Genomic DNA, 18,645 nt, shown 5'->3' with positions numbered 1-18,645 from the left:
CACAACTGTATGGGGGCGGGCTGAAGACCTCTGGTCATTGGGGGGTGTGCAAAATACAGAGTGCCCTTCTTCTTCTGCAAAGCCGTAAGGGAAAGAGTGAAGGGAAAGAAAGGGAGAATAGACAAAATAACCGTACAAATGGTAATAGGAGAACAGGCACCAGACAAAGACATGCCGCACTGAAGGCTGCGTTAGGGCCTGGTTGCAGCAAGAAGATGTTTGCCTTTTCAAAGGCAGATCCTTTTCAACGTTTTCAAGGTGAATGCGGAAGCTGTATTTTAGGAGTAGTGTTCCAAAGAATGCCCAGTTTGAATGCTTAGAGAGTAGGGACACTTGAGGATGAAGAGGGCTGCAGAGGACTAAGTCTAACACTGATGAGCAAGAGTCATTTGCAGGTTCCCTCACAACGTTCTGTGTGTAGCCTGTGGTATTTCCTTCACTAACTTCTGGAATACTGGTAATTGGAGGTGAAAAGGTGTTCCTGCCTTGTGCATTTTCTTCTTATTGTGTGTTTCCCTGTTTTCACAGCTGGATATCATTACTGATCAGATGAAGGTGGAGCAGACAAAGTCCCAGTCCAGAAAACAAGCCATAGTTCTACCAAGATGGAAGATGACTGCCAACACTTGCCTTCTGCCCCCTAATTTGGGCAGTTTCCAGGCCGTGAGCAAAAGCAGCCATTGCCCCCACCACGCTGGCAAGAACGCAGCGGTTCTGTGCAGATAACAGCCTGCCTTTAATTCCAAGTTCTGTCGCCCGCCTTGGCATTTAATAAACCATGTCATGTAGTGTGGGTCTTTGTCTGTTCCCTTCTCCCTTACGGACTTTGCTTCTCCTCTCCCATGCCCATGTGACTGTTCCCTCTGATTCCTTCTGCTCGTCTCTCTTACTGACCAGGAGCATCCTGTGAACATCAAATGTATTATTTCCGTTGTGGGAAGCAGACCAACCCTCTTGCAGATGTGTCCTGTGAGTTACACAGTACCAAGGGAAACTCCTGGGTGAACTAGGGACAAGGGCTTGGGATGGAAAAAGGGAGAATACACAAAGACAGAGGTGTCATTTGCCTCTTGTGGCTGGAAATGATTCCCTTGCAAAAGGGATAGCCCACGACAAGCGGGGGACCTCAACCACACTGTCCATGAGGCTGGCAGAGAGCTTTAATGCTGCGGCCAGATTTCTGAATGCAGGGGAAATGATTTGTAGGCTTCAAACCAGCAACCTCTGAGACCCGGGCTCTCCCATATAAAGAGATCTTCTGCCACTCATCTGGCAAATTCAGGGAGGGCTGAAGGCAGAGGAAAACACCACCTGCGCACCCACTCCATCCAGCAATTGCCCCAATCCCCTGAAGTCCCTTTTGATAGTCTCCAGGCTTCTCTCAGCAATTTCATCACTGCCACCCTGAATTCTCACTAATGGGTAATAATCGGAGGGGGGCTAACGAGGTCAGGAAGTTTCCTGGTAATGTCCTTGACCCGAGCCCCAGGTAGGCTGCAGACTTCCCTACGGGTAGGGTCGAGCTGACATATGGGGCCCTCTGTTCCCTTCAGAAGGGAGTCGCCTACAACCATTACCCTTCTTTCCTTCTTGTTGGAGGAAGTCTTGAGGCGTGGAGTCAACTTGCTGGGTCCTTGCGGCTCCCTTGACTGCCTCCAGCGGCCTCGATGCGGAAAATCGCCTGCCCGCCGCGATCCACTCTCCGCAACAGCACGCGACTGCCTTGGACTGCAAACCTCTACGGAGGGAGCAAAAGAAGGGGGCAGGGGGAAGTTCTCATTCCCTGTGAAGGAGTTACTTTGCAAGACCCCTTGTTTGCCTATGGAGTGACTGTGGGACACACCTCTGTGGTGGTTTTACTCAGGTGGGCAGCTGAGCTCCATCACAACCGCTCACTCACTCCCACTCCTCAAAGGGAAAAGGGGGAGAAAATACGATGAAAAGGGCTCAAGGGTTGAGACAAGAACAGGGAGTTCACTCAACAGCTATTGTGAAGGGCAAAACAAACTCAGAGTATGGAAATTAGTAAAATCTATTGGCTGTTACTTAGTAACAAGCCAGAGAAGTGAGAAACAAAGGAAAGAAACCAAAGCCAACTTCGTCCCACCCACCCTCTTCCACCTCCTCCCCCTGAGCGGCACGGGGGAATGGGGGCTGCGGTCAGTCTGAAGCCAGGGATAGAAGAATGGGGGCTTGCTTAATCATATTAATGATTAATGATTAAAGGATTTATCTGTGAAAGCAACACAATTGACGCTCAGGACGTATGTCTTGACACTGAGCAAGGTGTTTTCCACTTTGAAATTCATCCAAATACTAGTCAAAAGACTGTGCTTATATATTGGTCAAGGCTGTGTGTGTTTAAGAACTGCTTGTGCTTTTGCAGAAGTAGATAAGGAGAATATTACTCTCCCTAGCAAAAATCATTCTAGCTTTTGTATCTGTAACTTTGTTAGAATTGTCGGGTGTGATTTTTATATTTGGCACCAGTGGTATCCCACCAGTTGATCAAGTCTAACAATACAATATAAACAAGGTGCTGGTCATCACTGGTGAGACACAATCTTCGGGTGGTCACCAACGGCAAATGGCATTCTCAATACATTGTGTCACCCGATCATAGTCATATTGACCTTAGTTGGTATGAGTCTTGTATTGTATGTAATTATACTACTCTGGAACTGGAGAATGTTATACCGCATAGCCATGCTGACTTCTTTGTTGCACGTCCATGGTATGGCATTAAGTGATCAGTACCAAGTTGGGAATCTTTGCTGCGAGTAAAAGAATTTACTAATCTTCTAGAAAGGGGGGACTGAAGCCAGGGATAGAAGATCGGGGGCTTGCTTGATCGTATTAATGATTTCTAAATAAAACAATTGTAATTATTAAAGCCAGGAATGAAAGAAAGGGGGCTTGCTTAATTGCTTTAAAATAGATAATGCTGCGTGTCTTTGCTTACTGCTGTGCAAATTAATCGAAACAAGGAGTCTTGGGGCCCCTCACAGAAGATGTTTCCTGACAAAAATGGGGAACCTGTCTCAAAAACCAGCTGAGACCGACCTTGTGGTTTGGACAAGAGCCAAGGGGCAGCTGAGTCTGTACAAAGGCACGGGGTCAACTAGTGGTGATGAAGAGGAGTTATCGGACTTCATCCCCACGACCCCCCGACGACCACCACCAGAAGGCACTGCGCAGGCGCAGATGGGAGGGGTTTATGGAAATGACTTCTTGGAGCTAATTTTAATACAAAGCGGGGATAGGTTAGGCATACGCATAAGCGTATTGGGAAACTTCATGCATATGTAACTTTTTACTGCATATAACCAAAGCAAGTTGCCGCGTTAAGGTGCGCGTGCCTTTGGGGGCTATCCCGCATGTGACCGGCGCCAAGATAAACCACATACCTACTTTATAACTTATTTGTGTTGAGTTATAGTCTTCTTCCATGAACCAAGTCCCTGATGCTTTGTCTCCACCGCTCCTTCACGGTCACTCTCTGCCCCAGCTCCACGTGGGGTCCCTCCCATGAGATGCCATCCTTCCAGAACTGAGCAGGACTGCTGCCCACAGGCAGCAACTCTTCAAGAACTGCTCCCACATGGCTCCGTACCATGGGGTCCGTCCGTCAGGAGCAAACTGCTCCAGCACGAGTCCCACACGGGCGGCAGCTCCCCCCAGAACCCCTGCTCCTGCGTGGGCTCCTCTCCACGGGCTGCAGCTCCGGCCCGGGGCCTGCTCCTGCGGGGGCTCTCCATGGGCCGCAGCCTCCTCCAGGCCACATCCACCTGCTCCACCGGGGGCTCCTCCACAGGCTGCAGCGTGGAGATCTGCTCCGTGTGGGACCCATGGGCTGCAGGGGAACAGCCTGCTCCATCGGGGGCCTCTCTCCACAGGCCGCAGGGGAACTTCAGCTCTGGCACCTGCAGCACCTCCTGCCCTCCTTCTGCACTGAGCTTGGTGTCTGCAGGGCTGGTTCTCACTCCTCCCTCTCCCAGCTGATGTTGTTCCACAGTTTTGTTTGTTTGTTTGTCTTCCCTTTCTTAAATATGCTTTCACAGATGCACAAACAGCAATTTTTGGCTCATCTCTGGCCAGCATCAGGTCCCTTTGGAGCCAGCGGAATCTGGCCCTTATCTAACATGGGCATCTTCTGGACTCTTCTCACAGAGGCTACCCCTGCAGTGCCCTGCAGATAAAACCTTGCTATGTAAACCCAATACTCCTATAGGAAGAGATCTTCTGCCATTCCTCTGGCAAATTCGGGGAGGGCCCTCTGCACCCAGACGGTCTGGAGCACGGGGACACCTTCAGCCGCTGTCACCAACCCAGCGACAGCACTGTGGCAGCACAAGTGAAGAATGGCCCCGCAGGAGCTGGACGTCAGGGGGGACCTGTCCCTGGATGTGGGTACAGTGCTGCCCTGTGCCCGGGAGAGTGTGGGGGTGAGCTAGGACAGCTGCCAGATCAACCACAGCCATGCGGAAGTAATGCTGTGCCCCTGCCAGCGGCGGGAATTAGAGGGAACGGTCAAATGAGTAGGGGAGGGGAGAAGCAAAGCCCCGAGGGGAGAAGCAAAGCCCGGAAGGGAGAAGAAGACAAAGACCTGCACTACATGACATGGTTTATTAAATACCAAGGAGGGTGACAGAACTTGGAATTAAAGGCAGGCTGTTATCTGCACAGAACCGCCGCATTCATGCCGGCATGGCGGGGCCAATGACTGCTCTTGCTCACTGCCTGGAAACTGCCCGAATTACGGGGCAGAAGGCAAGTGCTCGCAGTCTACTGCCATCTTGGTAGAACTGTGGCTTGTTTTCTGGACTGGGACTTCGTCTGCTCCACCTTCATCTGATCAGTAATAATGTTCAGCTGTGAAAATAGGGAAACGCACAATAAGAGGGGAATGCTTAAGGAAGGAACACGTTTTCACCTCCAACTACAAGCATTTCAGAAGTTAGTGAAGGAAATACCACAGGCTACACACAGAACATCTAAAGGGAACCTGCAAATGACTCTTGCTCATCAGTGACTCTTGCTACAAAAAGACTCTTGCTACAGGCTTGGGGGAGAGTGGCTCAAGAGCTGTGCAGAGGAAAAGGATCTGGGGGTGTTGGTCGATGCTCGCCTGAACGTGAGCCAGCAGTGTGCCCAGGTGTCCAAGAAGGCCAACGGCATCCTGGCTTGTATCAGGAAAAGTGTAGCCAGCAGCACCAGGGAGGTGATTTTTCCCCTGTACTCTGCTCTGGTGAGGCTGCACCTTGAGTACTGTGTTCAGCTTTGGGCTCCTCAGTGCAAGAAGGACATCAAGGCCCTGGAACGTGTCCAGAAAAGGGCTATAAAGCTGGAGAGACCTCAGGGGAGACCTTATTGCTGTCTACAACTACCTGAAAGGAAGGTGTGGGGAGCTGGGGGTCCACCTCTTCTCTCAGGTAACTAGTGACAGGATTGGAGGGAATGGCCTCAAGTTGCACCAGGGGAGGATAAGGTTATAAATGAGGAGACATTTCTTCTCAGAAAGAGCAGTCAGACATTGGAGCTGGTTGCCCAGGGAGGTGGTGGCGTCACCGTCCCTGGAGGTGTTCAAGGCAAGGTTGGACCTGGCGCTTAGGGACGTGGGTTAGTGAGTGACATTGGTAGTAGGGTGATGGTTGGACCAGTGATCTTGAAGGTCTCTTCCAGCCTTAATGATTCTATGATTCTATGATTCTGTACCAGTGCAGAGAACAACACTATATGGGCTGCCGCAGGGAATGTTAACTCCATCCCAGACAGACCCAGTACAACTGGGGCAGGTGCCAGCTCAACCATGGCCACAGGGAAGTAATGCAGTGCCCCTGCCAGCCAGGCACGTTCTCGATGCCTCCTGAGGAGCCCTGCCCCATCGCATGGCCCGAGATCCCCATCCACGCTGCGGAAGAACGTCAACTGAGGCACAAAGAGCTCTTAAGGCAGGAGCCAGAAAGTGCCGCAGTCACTGCTGGACTGTGGGGGGGTGTGGCCCTCCAACTTAAGAGGACACTTGTGACGCCCCTGGTGATGCCCATTGTGACACAATGTGCCACCATCGCTGAGACGCAGTGTATGTGCACCCCTGCCAGCAGGAGTGCTCAGTGCTGTTGCCTCTGCTGTGGGAGCAACAGCGCTGCCCTGGCTGGGAGCCTCGGTGCGTCCCTGCCCTGCCTGGGAGCACCAGGCCACAGCCGCTGCTCGGGGCTCGGCTCCCCTGCCCCTGCGCCTGTCCGTGTCGGACCCAAGCAGGGCCCGCAGGGCTCTGGTGGCCCCAGGTGGGCTTGTGCCCACATCCTTGCTGCAGCATGCAGAGGCTCCTGGGGCTCCTCCACCGGGGCCAGGAGCATCCGATGCCCAGCAGCACTTCCCTGTCCAGAGACAGCGATGCCCACCAGCTGCCAGAGGAGGGCCTGCACGGGCTGCACCGCGCGGCCGCCCGTGGCGACCTGGCCCGGCTGAGGCGGCACTGGTGGCTGAGGAAACGAGGCAAAAACCGTCGAGACCAGGCAAAGCGGTGAGGGGCTGGGGGGTGCGCTTAAAGGCTTGGGGTGGGATCGCTCTCCCGTGGCGTGCGAGCTTCAGCCTGGTGCCGCTGCGTACGCGGCTCTGGCACCAACCCTCCTTCTGCAGCAGGTGTCAGCAAGAGCTGAGGCGATGGAGGGCTGAGGCTGGGCGTTGTCCGGCCAGGCAGCCTCTCGCCCTGAAGTCACTGGCACTGGACATAGTCGGGAGCACATGCTCCTACCAGCCCTTGGCAAAGCCTTCAGCCCCGTGCAGAGAGACGGCTGAAGCCCAGGGCAGAGTCAGGAGCACGGCAGCAAGGGCACCGCCTCCTCTGGAACCCTGGGTCAGAGCTTATGGGTGTGACCCGTTCAGTGACAAACTGGATCTGATTGATACAGCAGTGCGCGACGGGTTAAGAAGAAGGTTACTCAGAGGCATAGAGTGGTAACCAGGCTAGAGTAAGAGAAAGTGGGAACCACTAAGGAGGAGTTGTTAGGCTTGGACGGGCCTATAGAGGGCTACGCGTGATCAAAAGGAATGCACCAACCAGAAGTCTGTAACTATGTTTGCCAGCCACGTGCAGCGCGTGGAGGGGCTCAGAAAAACTATGTAAGATCTGGCATTGGGACAATAAAGGGTCTCCATTTCTCGACTATCTTGGAGCCCGTGTCGTCATTCCCTTCAAGAGCTGATCACTGAGAGGGCTTTTCCCTCTCAGCTGGCAGAGGGGAACAATCCAGCTTTGCTTGGAATTGCTGGGGCGGCTCGAGCGCTGCTTGAAGGGTGTGCTGCCGACCGCCACTGCCCTGTCCTCTCCCTGTGGGGTTGTTTAGCAGCCGCTCGGGCATTAGCAGTTCTCTCCTGTCCTGTGGGTGATCAGCGTCAGGGCATTCACCGCCCTTCTGCCGCTCGAGTGATTGTGGAAAAACTTGGAGACTTACACTGACTTCGCACTCTTCATGGAGTTCCACAGCCTCCAAAGCTTACGTTCTGCTTGGCATTGGCAAGTGGAGACTTGTGGCCCTGCGCGTGTTCCACAGCCAGAAGTGATTTGGGGCATTGCCTGCCTGTGGAAAGCTAATTTATTTTGGTTTTAGGACACCGCTGCACCTTGCTTGTGCGAACGGCCATGCAGACGTTGTTCGATTCCTGGTGCAAGAGAAGTGCCTGCTGAACCTTTGTGACAACACTGGCAGATCGCCACTCATGATGGTATGTGGAACACGTTACTCTGCTCTAAGTGGGGCTTTATCAATTGTGCTTCCAATGACAAGTGTCTTGCCGCATTCTTCACACCGACCTGTAGAGAAACATGAAAGTTGTAATCGGCACGTAATAGGCATACACTAGCTCATCTCGGAAGACGCTCTTATCTTCCAGCACTGGGAAGCTGCTGTAGCTGTGACAGAGTGAAACACGGCACAAGTCCTTCCTTTTCTTTGTGTTGTTTGCAGGCAGTGGAGAGCCAGCATGAAGAATGCGTGGCGATTCTGCTAGAGCACCGTGCCGACCCAAACCTGGAAGGTTACAGAGGCAAGTCTGCCCTTCACCTGGCTGCCGCAGCTCCTAACACGTCTGTAGCAGAGATGTTAGTTGAGCATGGTGCACACCTTGAAGCAAAGGACTGTGTAAGTTTTGAATCTGGGCAGCACTGCTCTTTGGGAAAGGCACTTAATTCGTCTGGGTTGTTCTGACGGGGATTCTTTATCCTTTCAGGAGAGAAATACCCCGCTTCTTCTTGCCATCTCCAGCCATCATAAAGAGATGGTAAAGTTTCTTCTTCAAAAAGGAGCGAATGTGTGTGCTCGAAATTTCTTTGGAAGGTGAGGCATTGCTCCAAAGTGCATGTGGCTCTCCTTAGCATTGTCACTGGAATGAACAGGAGAAGGAGAGTCAGTGTTGTCCAAGAGACAATGGGCATCAAGTGAAACAAGAGGCCTTCCCACAGCTGCTTAGGAGAAACCCTCTCAGCATGAGGAAGGTTAATCAGGGGAGCAGGTGGCACCAGGGGTTTGAGCAGCCTCCATCCTATGAGGCTTTGAAGAGCAGAGTGGAAGAAGCCTTGAGCAACGTGCTCTGGCCTCGTGGCTGAGTCTGCTCTGGGGAGGCGGCTGGCCAGGAGCTGTCTGGAGGTGCCTTCCAGCCTCAGTCCTCCAGCACTCCCCTGTGTGTGGCTTTGCTTTCCCTGTGCTTGTAGGAATCGGGGAGGGAATTGTTTGGGGAGGAAACAGGGATTAGAATAACAACAACACAGAGCCTGCAAATGCTGCTATGTTTCATACCACCTTTTGGATGCTTTAGGACTGCTCTTACGCTTGCCGCTTCTGCTGGGGAAACGGATGTAATAGAGCTACTTCTTTCCTACGGTGCCAACATTGCTTGCGATACGGCTGTGGATTATGCTCTCCGGTCGGGACATTCTGAGTGAGTGTTTTGTACGTCACTGTTAGAGCGGCTGAGTTGTCAGAGTGTCCGTGCTGATTTGTCACCCTTTGTGATAGATGCACAAAGGCTTAACGATATCTTCAGACCTTTCTTGAAGCTGGGCTCGGTGATGTCTTCTCATAAATCACCTTCCCAAGTCAAGAGAGGATTTGGAAGTAGAGGAGAACTTCCACCCACAAGGCTTTCTTAGAAATCCCGCTTGTGTTGCTAAGCCCAGTTCCGCTCCACTGACCAGGAAAGAGGCACCTTTTCTTTCAGTGGGGATCTTACCAGTGTCCCTTTAGATAAACCCTCAAAGAGATCCCTGGTGGTGTAGCAGGTCCACCATCATGGGGAGACTGACACCGCACACAGACAGTTCTGAACTGGTTCCAAGTCAGTTGCTGTCCTAGGCAAGAGCAAGGATACTAGGCAAGGATGTTTTGGATCTGACTGCCTGTATGTTCTCTCTATCTGCGTGTAGCCTTTGCAAGAAACTGGTAGAACATGCACGCTGTGAAAAGACGGGAGAAGCTTCTGCTGGCGCTGCACAAGACACAGCAGTCCCCAGCAGATTCTGCTCTCCGAGGACTGAGCGCTTTGCACTGGCCACACTTGCTTTGGATGGAGAAGGTAGGATCCTGAAGTGTGGAAGAGCTGATGAGGACAACTAATGTGGCCTGATGTCAGACCGCTTCCCGTATTTGGGGGCAGGGCTTGACTGGCAGGGAAAAGCAGAGTGCCAGGAATGCTCACACTGTCTCGCTTCGTCCATCCCTTGTAGGTGCCCTGCCAGCTGTAGGAGCAGAGCAGGAGGAAGAGGCTGAATTGCCCTGGGATCGCAAGGTACTTTCTGTGAAGGACCCACTGGGCTCCCATTTGGCTCGCTTACTTTGGGGCAAGTTTACCTCTGGGCTCGCTTACCTCTGTTGCTGCCTCTGCCACTTGTTTGTGACTGGGGCCCTTGAACTACTTGTGCTCCAGCCCAGCTGTTCAGTTTGCGCTGGGTTGGTGAAACTGCTGGGAGAACTGGGTCTCGCTGCAGCTGGCCTTTCAGTTAGAGTTCCAGTCTAGGGAAAGCATGTTCTACATAATGAAGCAGCAAAGATTATTCCTGCTGCTTAAAATCTTCTGAGCTTCTCAAAGGGGCTGGCCGGGAGTGGACTGTTGCTTTTCACCATACTTCACCAGTGCTCCGGTAACCTTTATGTGGCAATTCTTAACGCCAACAACGAAGAGATACCAGAGAATAGCATTGAGGGCTTGCAGCTCTGCTTTCAGCGTGCATTCCTTGGCCGCGAGCATGTTCTCAGAAGCAGCAGGGAGATTCCAGGCCATGCTTAAGCTCTGGCAGAACGAAGTCTGGCTTCTGCTTTACAACTGCTGAAATGCCATTGGAGGCAACAATAGTTCTGCAGATTCCATTCTCCACTGCCCGCCTTTTTGCGTAGGTAGAAAGCCCCTGCCCAGTCTCTCAGGCTATGTTCCAAGAAGAGAAAAAACGTTAAGCCTTCCCTCTGTTTTAAGAAACAGAAACCCTCACAAAGAGCTGCTGATAGTTGAGGCTAAGAAAGATGGAGAGAGGTCCCCAGCTGTGCCTGGTGGTGGTGCACTTCCAATCCTTTGTTTCAGTCAGAAGACTGACCTAGTTGTAGAACCTAATGAGTAAAAGCACAGCTCATATTCCCATGTTCTCACTGACTTTGTCATGCTCACGGAACCCCATTTCTTTAGGATCAAGACAGACAGCTGCAGCTTGAGCTTCCTGGTGCTCCTGAAAGTCTGTCCGTGTCAGAAGCCCCACCTGAAGCTACTGAGAGCCAGCTCAGTGACACTGAGAAAGACGTAGAGCGCTTGCAAGAGGAATTGGAGATGGTTAAAGCTAAGGTATGGAAAGGCAGCACTATAGGGATAAATCCAAGGGTGGTTGTCCTTTCTCTTCCCTTCTTCCCCCTCTCTGCTGGTGACCAACACAACGGGCCCTTTGGGGAGCTTTTCACAAGCTGGAGGGACAAAGCAGTGCGTTAGGAGGCACCTTCCAGGGGGTAGGTTTGACCAGAGCAGTTTGCGCTTTCTCAAAACTTGGGTGTGCTCTGAGACACAGAGGGTGCGGCACCACTTGGGTGTGCTCTGACAACGGTTGTAAATTTTTTTTCATGTCTCTGTGTTGGGACCAGCATTGGCAGTGTCTGTGCCAGAGTCGCAGACAAAGCAGGCTGAGTTTTGTGCCAGCGTTCAGGAAATTCTGTAGAAAATCTACAGAGCTATAGGAGAGGGGTTAGTACAAAATGCAGTGAAGTAACATGCATGGGGGTTTGAGAGTGGAAGCAGTCAATTTCCCTCCCTAAAGACTAGGCTGACCACCATGGATTGATTCTTCCTTTGGTTTTGCAGGTGGAGGCATCGGAACAAGCGTGTATTGAGTCTGAGGTCTGGGTAAAATACCTGGAGACTGTACTGGAGGATAAGAAGAGAGAAGCAGCAGCTTCTTCCCAGAAAGTGCAAGGCTTTCTGGAGCCATCCTTTGGAACTGGAGCTCTCCAAAAGCTGGAAGAACGCATGCAAGGGTAGGCAGGGTAGTAAGACAGAGGGGCGAGACGCTGCTTTCTGGGACTCTGTGAACGCAGGGGAATTGCCTCGTCACATCACAGAAAGTTAATACAGGATTTGGAAAGAAGCCTTTGCTTTAGCTTATGTTCTTGCACACTGTTCTTTCCAACTGTGTGCTCTTGTGGAGTTCCCCAATAAGGCCTGTATTTCTCTTTCAGACTCAAAGCTGGAAGTGACAGATTGGAAGCCACAATCCAGCAACAAAGCAGACTGATTGAAGCCCTTCAGAGACACCAGCAAGCCTCTGCCTCAGTAAGTCAGTGATAAACTTCCCTCTTCCCTGTGAGCTCCTGCGCCTAGCTAAGTAGTTCTGTGGGGACAAAGTAAGATGAGATTTTTCTGCCAAGCTTAGGGGAGCTGAGTTCTTGACCAGCTGTGCTGACTGTAAGCTGCTCTGAAAATCCTGCCGGTCTGTTCCCCAGCTTTCTGGTTTTGAGAGTTTTCCCATGATACTACGGCAAGTCCTACAGCACCAGGAAGTTCTTAGCACTAGAAAAAATAAGGGTTCACTGGAATGCACTGGTCTAGGTATTTTCTGCTTTAGACCAGTGGTGATATTGAAGATCGCAGGCTGCACTTGAGATATACCTCCTGCGTGAGAGGTGGTAGTCAAGTTTGCACAATGCTGCACAGCCCCGACCTGACATGCCGCGCTGTCGCTAATAAAGCAGTTCCTCTTGGCGTAAAGGAGGGGCTTTTATCTGTGGCCTCTGTGAAGCAAATGATTCTTCTTGTCTGCCTGGGGAGGAGGGAGGTGAACATGAGCCCTGTACTCTACTGAGACTGGCAGGAGGGGAAGAGCGGCAGAGAGGTGTGAGGCAGGAAAGTTGCACGCAGCATGACTTTTCGCTTCTTTTTGTGCTTCTGTAGGCTCGTAATCACCCGGAGGACTTGGTAACTGCCTTTCAGTCAGCACAGACAACCGCAGACGGGCATCCACACCAGCAGGTATGTATGGGAATGCTTTCTGTGAATGACTATTTTAGTCTTTGAATACCTGCTGGGCAGGTAGTGGGTGAAAAGACCAGGGGAGCCATGGGAAACCCTCCTGCTTTTATGGCAGGGCACGTTCAAGGGAAGGGGAAGCCCTGCTACTCCTGCTTCCCCAGTACTGCTACCGAGTTCTGCCTAGGCTATCTGCACATACCACATGTAGATGCTGTCCCTGTGCTGGTTCTACCATGTATCGTTTCTGTTTTGAAAGCATCAGTGTCAGAGAACAGAAGAGAAGCTGGTCGAGTTGAAATGCCCAGTCGAAGTGCGCCTCGAGCAGGAAATGAAAAGCAACAGCGAACTGCGGAGAGAATGTCTCAGGTATGGCTTGTTAGCACTTTAAAGAGAGATCCCATAGAGTAGAAATCAAGCTTCATGGAGGCTGAATGTAAAAATAGGTGAGGGTAACTGTCTGTGAGCAAATTCAAGCCTCACGCTAGGTCTTACAAGGCTCTTCTGTACACGTGCCTATGGTTTTACAGAGCTGCCAAAAGAACTTCAAGTGCAGGTTGCCCTGCAATTCTCCTGGGAGGGCAGGAAGTCCCTTCTCCATTTATTCCTCCGTTCAGGTGCAAGGTGGACCCTCCAAGTGATCTGCGGCACTGGAATGCTGGTTTTTCTCAGTAACTCCTGGTCTGTCAAGCGTGTTAAAGAAGAAGCAAGGCTTCTCTATGCTGTTTATGTCTGAGAATGTGAAACAGGCTGGTAGTTCCTTCACCTCCTACCTCAATGTTTTCTTGACTAATTTGCTGCACAGGTTAAGGAGGCTTCTGAACGGAGCTCTGCAGAAACTAAGAGAATCTGAGGCCAGAGAAAGAAAGCTCATGATTAATACTGCAAGAGACATGACGAGCAGCTGCTCTGAAGGGGCCAGTGAAGCTGATAAATTAACAGCAAAGGTGAGCTCCAGATTCTGCAGGATTTTGTGGTTTCTTTTTTTGTCTGTTAATGTTCACACCTCTGTTGTTCTTTTCTATGCTCCTTCTTGTATTGTGAGACGTCTGTTCTCTCCTTCATGCTCCTTCTGTTGTCATACATAGCAGGTATTGTAGAAGGAGTCAAGTGCCCTTGTGGTGGCTCATTCTTAGTCCAAAGGCTCGTAGCATTCTCGTGGCTTCACTGCCATTAGAAGAGTTCTCTTAAATGACAGGGAATGGCATTGTGTTTAGGCAGTGTAAAATGAAGATTAAGTTTCCGGGTTTTTGTTTGTTTTTATTATTCGTTTGTGTTTGTTTTGAGGGATTTTTGTTTGTTCGTTTTCTATCTATTTATAAAAGGCAGGAACCTCCCGAGTGTATTTTTAGAAGGTATAGAAAAGGTGTATTTCTGGGGGAGAAGAGTAAGACAGCATCGCAGCTGGCCTTTGGGACTTAATGCGACATCTGCTATATCCTCCGTATCCTTGCAACCAAACATCAGCTTTGACCTAGAGAGAAAATGCGTTCCTCCAGCAGTTCTGTCAAAGTGGCCTCCTGAGGCACTGTTTCCAAAGCTTTCAGAGTAAGGGCAGGAAGAGTATTTGTTGCTCGTGCCTAGTCCGTTCTGCACTGCAGCGCTTCCCCCCACACACAATAGGCATTCTTTCTGGTGTCTGGGTAGAGGTGTGTTTGATGTCCCATGAGCAGAGGAGCATTTTGGGCAAGAGCGTCCCTAGCAAAAGAACCGAGGAAGGATGGAAACTTGGGGAATCCTGTCAGCAAAGATCTTAAAGCTGTTCTTCTCTTAAAAGACGAGCCTGCCTTTACTTTGCTTTTAATACCGAGTCAGAAGGTGACAAAGACCATCTTGACGCCCTACTCCTTTATGCATTGCTCTCCACAGCTCAATGAACTTTCGCAGCAGCTGGAGATGGAGTCTGGAAAATGCAGGCAGCTAGAAGCACAAAATTGTGACCTGCAAGAAGAGCTGTCTGCTCTGCGTGGGTCTCAGGAAAAAATGGAGAAGAGCAATGGCCAGCTGCAAGAAGAGGTGGCATGCATCAAAGCTCTTCTGAAGACTTACAAGGTGGGTCACAGGCAAAAGCAACAGCATGAGACAGAGATAAGAAAGAGCCTGACAAGGAACAAGTGCTCGGACCAGAAGTCGCAGGTGATGTTTGTATTTGGGGTCTTGCCCCTCATTCTTTCTGTGAGGCGTTGTTCTCCACAGGCACAGAAGTCCCTGTGAATTGTGTATGGAGCCTTTGGAAAAGGCTTACAAGCAGAGGACTGTCTTACAGAGACAGAAGTGTCTTAGCACTGACTCTGAAGTAAGAACAGAGTGCTGAGAACTGGTGTCCTCCAGACTAAAATGAATGGTTGACCTGTGGGAGTTTCCGGCTTCTGCCTTCACTGCTGGTGGTAGTGAGGAGGCAAGTGGCCTCCCCTTAGTGAGGCTGGGCCCTTGAAACTGGCTATGCGAAAGGTAAAGGTGAGCTCTGGATTCTGCACGCTTTTGTGATTTCTTTTTTTGTCTATTCATGTCCATACCTCTGTTGTTCTTTTCTATGGTCCTTCTTGTATTGTGAGTTGTCTGTTCTCTCCTTGATGCTCCTTCTGTTGTCATACATAGCAGGTGAACGCAGAGCAGTTGTCATTGTGGGTCAAAATGAACGTGCAGAGCAGTATCTGCAAGGGCACACTGAGGGCAGGCTGCTCTGTGGAGGAAGGACGAGCTGAGAGTCACAGCAAGGATGGCGGGCTCAGTGGCTTCACAGGCCATGGCACAGGTCCACAGCATTTTCCGGGTCTGGCAGGTGGAACTCCACCTGTCTGAAGTTGGCTTTGCCCAAGATCACTTCGAGAGCCCTGTCTTAGGAGTTGAGCCAGTGATGCTTTTGTAACTTACCGCTCACCAGCAGCTGTCTCAACCCGTCTTTCCCTAGCCATGGGCACCCTGAAGTAGAGGTCCAAGAAGTGCTTTTGAGCTGCCGTGGGTGTCTTGTTCAGGTGCATGGAACCCTTGATCTAGATTTCCCCTGGTTACTGAGAGGTGCTGCTAAGGCACACGTGTGCTTTAGAAGGTATTGTAGAAGGAGTCAAGTGCCCTTGTGGTGGCTCATTCTTAGTCCAAAGGCTCGTAGCATTCTCGTGGCTTCACTGCCATTAGAAGAGTTCTCTTAAATGACAGGGAATGGCATTGTGTTTAGGCAGTGTAAAATGAAGATTAAGTTTCCGGGTTTTTGTTTGTTTTTATTTTTTGTTTGTGTTTGTTTTGAGGGATTTTTGTTTGTTCGTTTTCTATCTATTTATAAAAGGCAGGAACCTCCCGAGTGTATTTTTAGAAGGTATAGAAAAGGTGTATTTCTGGGGGAGAAGAGTAAGACAGCATCGCAGCTGGCCTTTGGGACTTAATGGGACATCTGCTATATCCTCCGTATCCTTGCAACCAAACATCAGCTTTGACCTAGGGAGAAAATGCGTTCCTCCAGCAGTTCTGTCAAAGTGGCCTCCTGAGGCACTGTTTCCAAAGCTTTCAGAGTAAGGGCAGGAAGAGTGTTTGTTGCTCGTGCCTACTCCGTTCTGCACTGCAGCGCTTCCCCCCACACACAATAGGCATTCTTTCTGGTGTCTGGGTAGAGGTGTGTTTGATGTCCCATGAGCAGAGGAGCATTTTGGGCAAGAGCGTCCCTAGCAAAAGAACCGAGGAAGGATGGAAACTTGGGGAATCCTGTCAGCAAAGATCTTAAAGCTGTTCTTCTCTTAAAAGACGAGCCTGCCTTTACTTTGCTTTTAATACCGAGTCAGAAGGTGACAAAGACCATCTTGACGCCCTACCCCTTTATGCATTGCTCTCCACAGCTCAATGAACTTTCGCAGCAGCTGGAGATGGAGTCTGGAAAATGCAGGCAGCTAGAAGCACAAAATTGCGACCTGCAAGAAGAGCTGTCTGCTCTGCGTGGGTCTCAGGAAAAAATGGAGAAGAGCAATGGCCAGCTGCAAGAAGAGGTGGCATGCATCAAAGCTCTTCTGAAGACTTACAAGGTGGGTCACAGGCAAAAGCAACAGCATGAGACAGAGATAAGAAAGAGCCTGACAAGGAACAAGTGCTCGGACCAGAAGTCGCAGGTGATGTTTGTATTTGGGGTCTTGCCCCTCATTCTTTCTGTGAGGCGTTGTTCTCCACAGGCACAGAAGTCCCTGTGAATTGTGTATGGAGCCTTTGGAAAAGGCTTACAAGCAGAGGACTGTCTTACAGAGACAGAAGTGTCTTAGCACTGACTCTGAAGTAAGAACAGAGTGCTGAGAACTGGTGTCCTCCAGACTAAAATGAATGGTTGACCTGTGGGAGTTTCCGGCTTCTGCCTTCACTGCTGGTGGTAGTGAGGAGGCAAGTGGCCTCCCCTTAGTGAGGCTGGGCCCTTGAAACTGGGTATGTGTGACTGATGGGGGGATGGTTCTCTTCTTCTTTGTGGTGATGGAAATTTCATTATCTGCTTCAGACACAGGCAGCCTCTCCAGACGTGCAAGAACTGACAAGATCCCCTCCTTGCACTTCGCTGGGAAAGAGCCCAAAGCACAGAAGCAGAGATGCTGACTCTGAAGAGGAGGATGTTAGGGAAAAGACACCACAAGATCATACTTTTCCATATGAGTCCATGCAGGAAAGACTGGAAAATTACAGGTACTACTATCTGGAGGAAGTAAACCTCAGAAGATGCCTACAAAAGGACCTCAAAAGGTATGTCTGGACGTTTTTTGGAGTGAGAGCAAGATGCTGCTTTTTCCCTGTACATTTTCTTCCTAACATCCCTTTTTTTTGTCTGGTCAGCATTATGTCAGTAAATATGCCTAACAAGGCATATTGATAAAAGACTCCTCTGCAAACCTTCCTCTTTTTTAGAACTGCCTTCATAATGCTTCAGTGTTCCCGCAGTACCATCACTGGTCGTGGCATTACAAAAGCATTTTTGAAGTTGGCATTGTCTTAACATGTGGTCTTCTGGCCACTCTGATAATGTGTTCCTCATTGTAACGTTCTCTGCGATATAAGGCAGAGAAGCGAAATTGCCTGTCCTATTGTCCTGTCTGCAAACATGAATGCTTGAATAATATGGGCCTTCTAGAGAGCAGAATCTCTGAATCTGCTGATTCAATCTCTCTGAATTTTTCAGAACTCGTCAGAGACTAGCTGAAGTCAAAGCTCAGCTCCACCAGAAGCACCACTGAAGCCTGCGTGGCTCAGGTCAGCATTCATAAATGTTATTCTCAACCCCTCTTAAAGCATATCTGTGAGCAAGCTTACGCTTCTGAGCCTCAAGTTAGAATCCCTTTGTGGTTCCAAAACACACCTTCTTTATGCTAAAACAACTGCTAAGCATCAGAAGAGTACACAACTGTATGGGGGCGGGCTGAAGACCTCTGGTCATTGGGGGGTGTGCAAAATACAGAGTGCCCTTCTTCTTCTGCAAAGCCGTAAGGGAAAGAGTGAAGGGAAAGAAAGGGAGAATAGACAAAATAACCGTACAAATGGTAATAGGAGAACAGGCACCAGACAAAGACATGCCGCACTGAAGGCTGCGTTAGGGCCTGGTTGCAGCAAGAAGATGTTTGCCTTTTCAAAGGCAGATCCTTTTCAACGTTTTCAAGGTGAATGCGGAAGCTGTATTTTAGGAGTAGTGTTCCAAAGAATGCCCAGTTTGAATGCTTAGAGAGTAGGGACACTTGAGGATGAAGAGGGCTGCAGAGGACTAAGTCTAACACTGATGAGCAAGAGTCATTTGCAGGTTCCCTCACAACGTTCTGTGTGTAGCCTGTGGTATTTCCTTCACTAACTTCTGGAATACTGGTAATTGGAGGTGAAAAGGTGTTCCTGCCTTGTGCATTTTCTTCTTATTGTGTGTTTCCCTGTTTTCACAGCTGGATATCATTACTGATCAGATGAAGGTGGAGCAGACAAAGTCCCAGTCCAGAAAACAAGCCATAGTTCTACCAAGATGGAAGATGACTGCCAACACTTGCCTTCTGCCCCCTAATTTGGGCAGTTTCCAGGCCGTGAGCAAAAGCAGCCATTGCCCCCACCACGCTGGCAAGAACGCAGCGGTTCTGTGCAGATAACAGCCTGCCTTTAATTCCAAGTTCTGTCGCCCGCCTTGGCATTTAATAAACCATGTCATGTAGTGTG

The 18,645-nt window shown here is 50.3% G+C and overlaps 3 protein-coding genes across 4 annotated transcripts in view; 2 read left to right on the top strand and 1 right to left on the bottom strand.

Annotated features, from left to right (window-relative positions):
- The window catches only part of LOC136789864 (POTE ankyrin domain family member B-like), a 12,466-nt gene extending 11,673 nt beyond the window's left edge, over positions 1–793 (top strand). Inside the window, exon 17 of the mRNA XM_066991091.1 lies at positions 529–793. The gene's annotated coding sequence lies outside the window, so the exon portion shown is untranslated. The remainder of the gene's footprint in view (positions 1–528) is intronic.
- Positions 591–18,645, bottom strand: part of LOC136789901 (ankyrin repeat domain-containing protein 7-like) — a 79,481-nt gene continuing 61,426 nt past the window's right edge. Inside the window, exon 6 of the mRNA XM_066991225.1 lies at positions 591–4,872. The gene's annotated coding sequence lies outside the window, so the exon portion shown is untranslated. The remainder of the gene's footprint in view (positions 4,873–18,645) is intronic.
- LOC136789881 (POTE ankyrin domain family member B-like) lies at positions 4,871–18,645 on the top strand. Of its 2 annotated transcripts, none has more exons than XM_066991179.1 (17): positions 4,871–5,432; positions 7,614–7,728; positions 7,971–8,144; positions 8,233–8,339; positions 8,818–8,940; positions 9,425–9,573; positions 9,725–9,786; positions 10,675–10,827; positions 11,335–11,507; positions 11,709–11,802; positions 12,421–12,498; positions 12,755–12,864; positions 13,301–13,442; positions 14,365–16,505; positions 16,964–17,202; positions 17,636–17,706; positions 18,381–18,645. In XM_066991179.1, the coding sequence occupies exons 2-14, from the start codon at positions 7,723–7,725 to the stop codon at positions 14,707–14,709; spliced, it is 1,716 nt and encodes a 571-aa protein (XP_066847280.1). In that variant the 5' UTR covers positions 4,871–5,432; positions 7,614–7,722; the 3' UTR covers positions 14,710–16,505; positions 16,964–17,202; positions 17,636–17,706; positions 18,381–18,645. The 2 variants fall into 2 exon arrangements, with proteins under 2 accessions (XP_066847280.1, XP_066847270.1); XM_066991169.1 differs by having other exon boundaries at positions 4,871–6,526.

This window comes from Anser cygnoides, chromosome 1 (genome assembly GCF_040182565.1).
Source record: "Anser cygnoides isolate HZ-2024a breed goose chromosome 1, Taihu_goose_T2T_genome, whole genome shotgun sequence".
Lineage (NCBI taxonomy): Eukaryota > Metazoa > Chordata > Aves > Anseriformes > Anatidae > Anser > Anser cygnoides.
The sequence above is the reverse complement of the archived record's forward strand: the minus strand, read 5'-3'. Positions and strand labels throughout refer to the sequence as shown.

Excerpts from the sequence above, each read along its gene's own strand:
- LOC136789881 (XM_066991169.1), top strand. The coding sequence starts at position 6,318 with ATGCAGAGGCTCCTGGGGCTCCTCCACCGGGGCCAGGAGCATCCGATG. Across the intron at positions 9,787-10,674 it reads AATTGCCCTGGGATCGCAAG|GATCAAGACAGACAGCTGCA; the intron begins GTACTTTCTGTG and ends CCATTTCTTTAG. Across the intron at positions 12,865-13,300 it reads CTGCGGAGAGAATGTCTCAG|GTTAAGGAGGCTTCTGAACG; the intron begins GTATGGCTTGTT and ends TTTGCTGCACAG.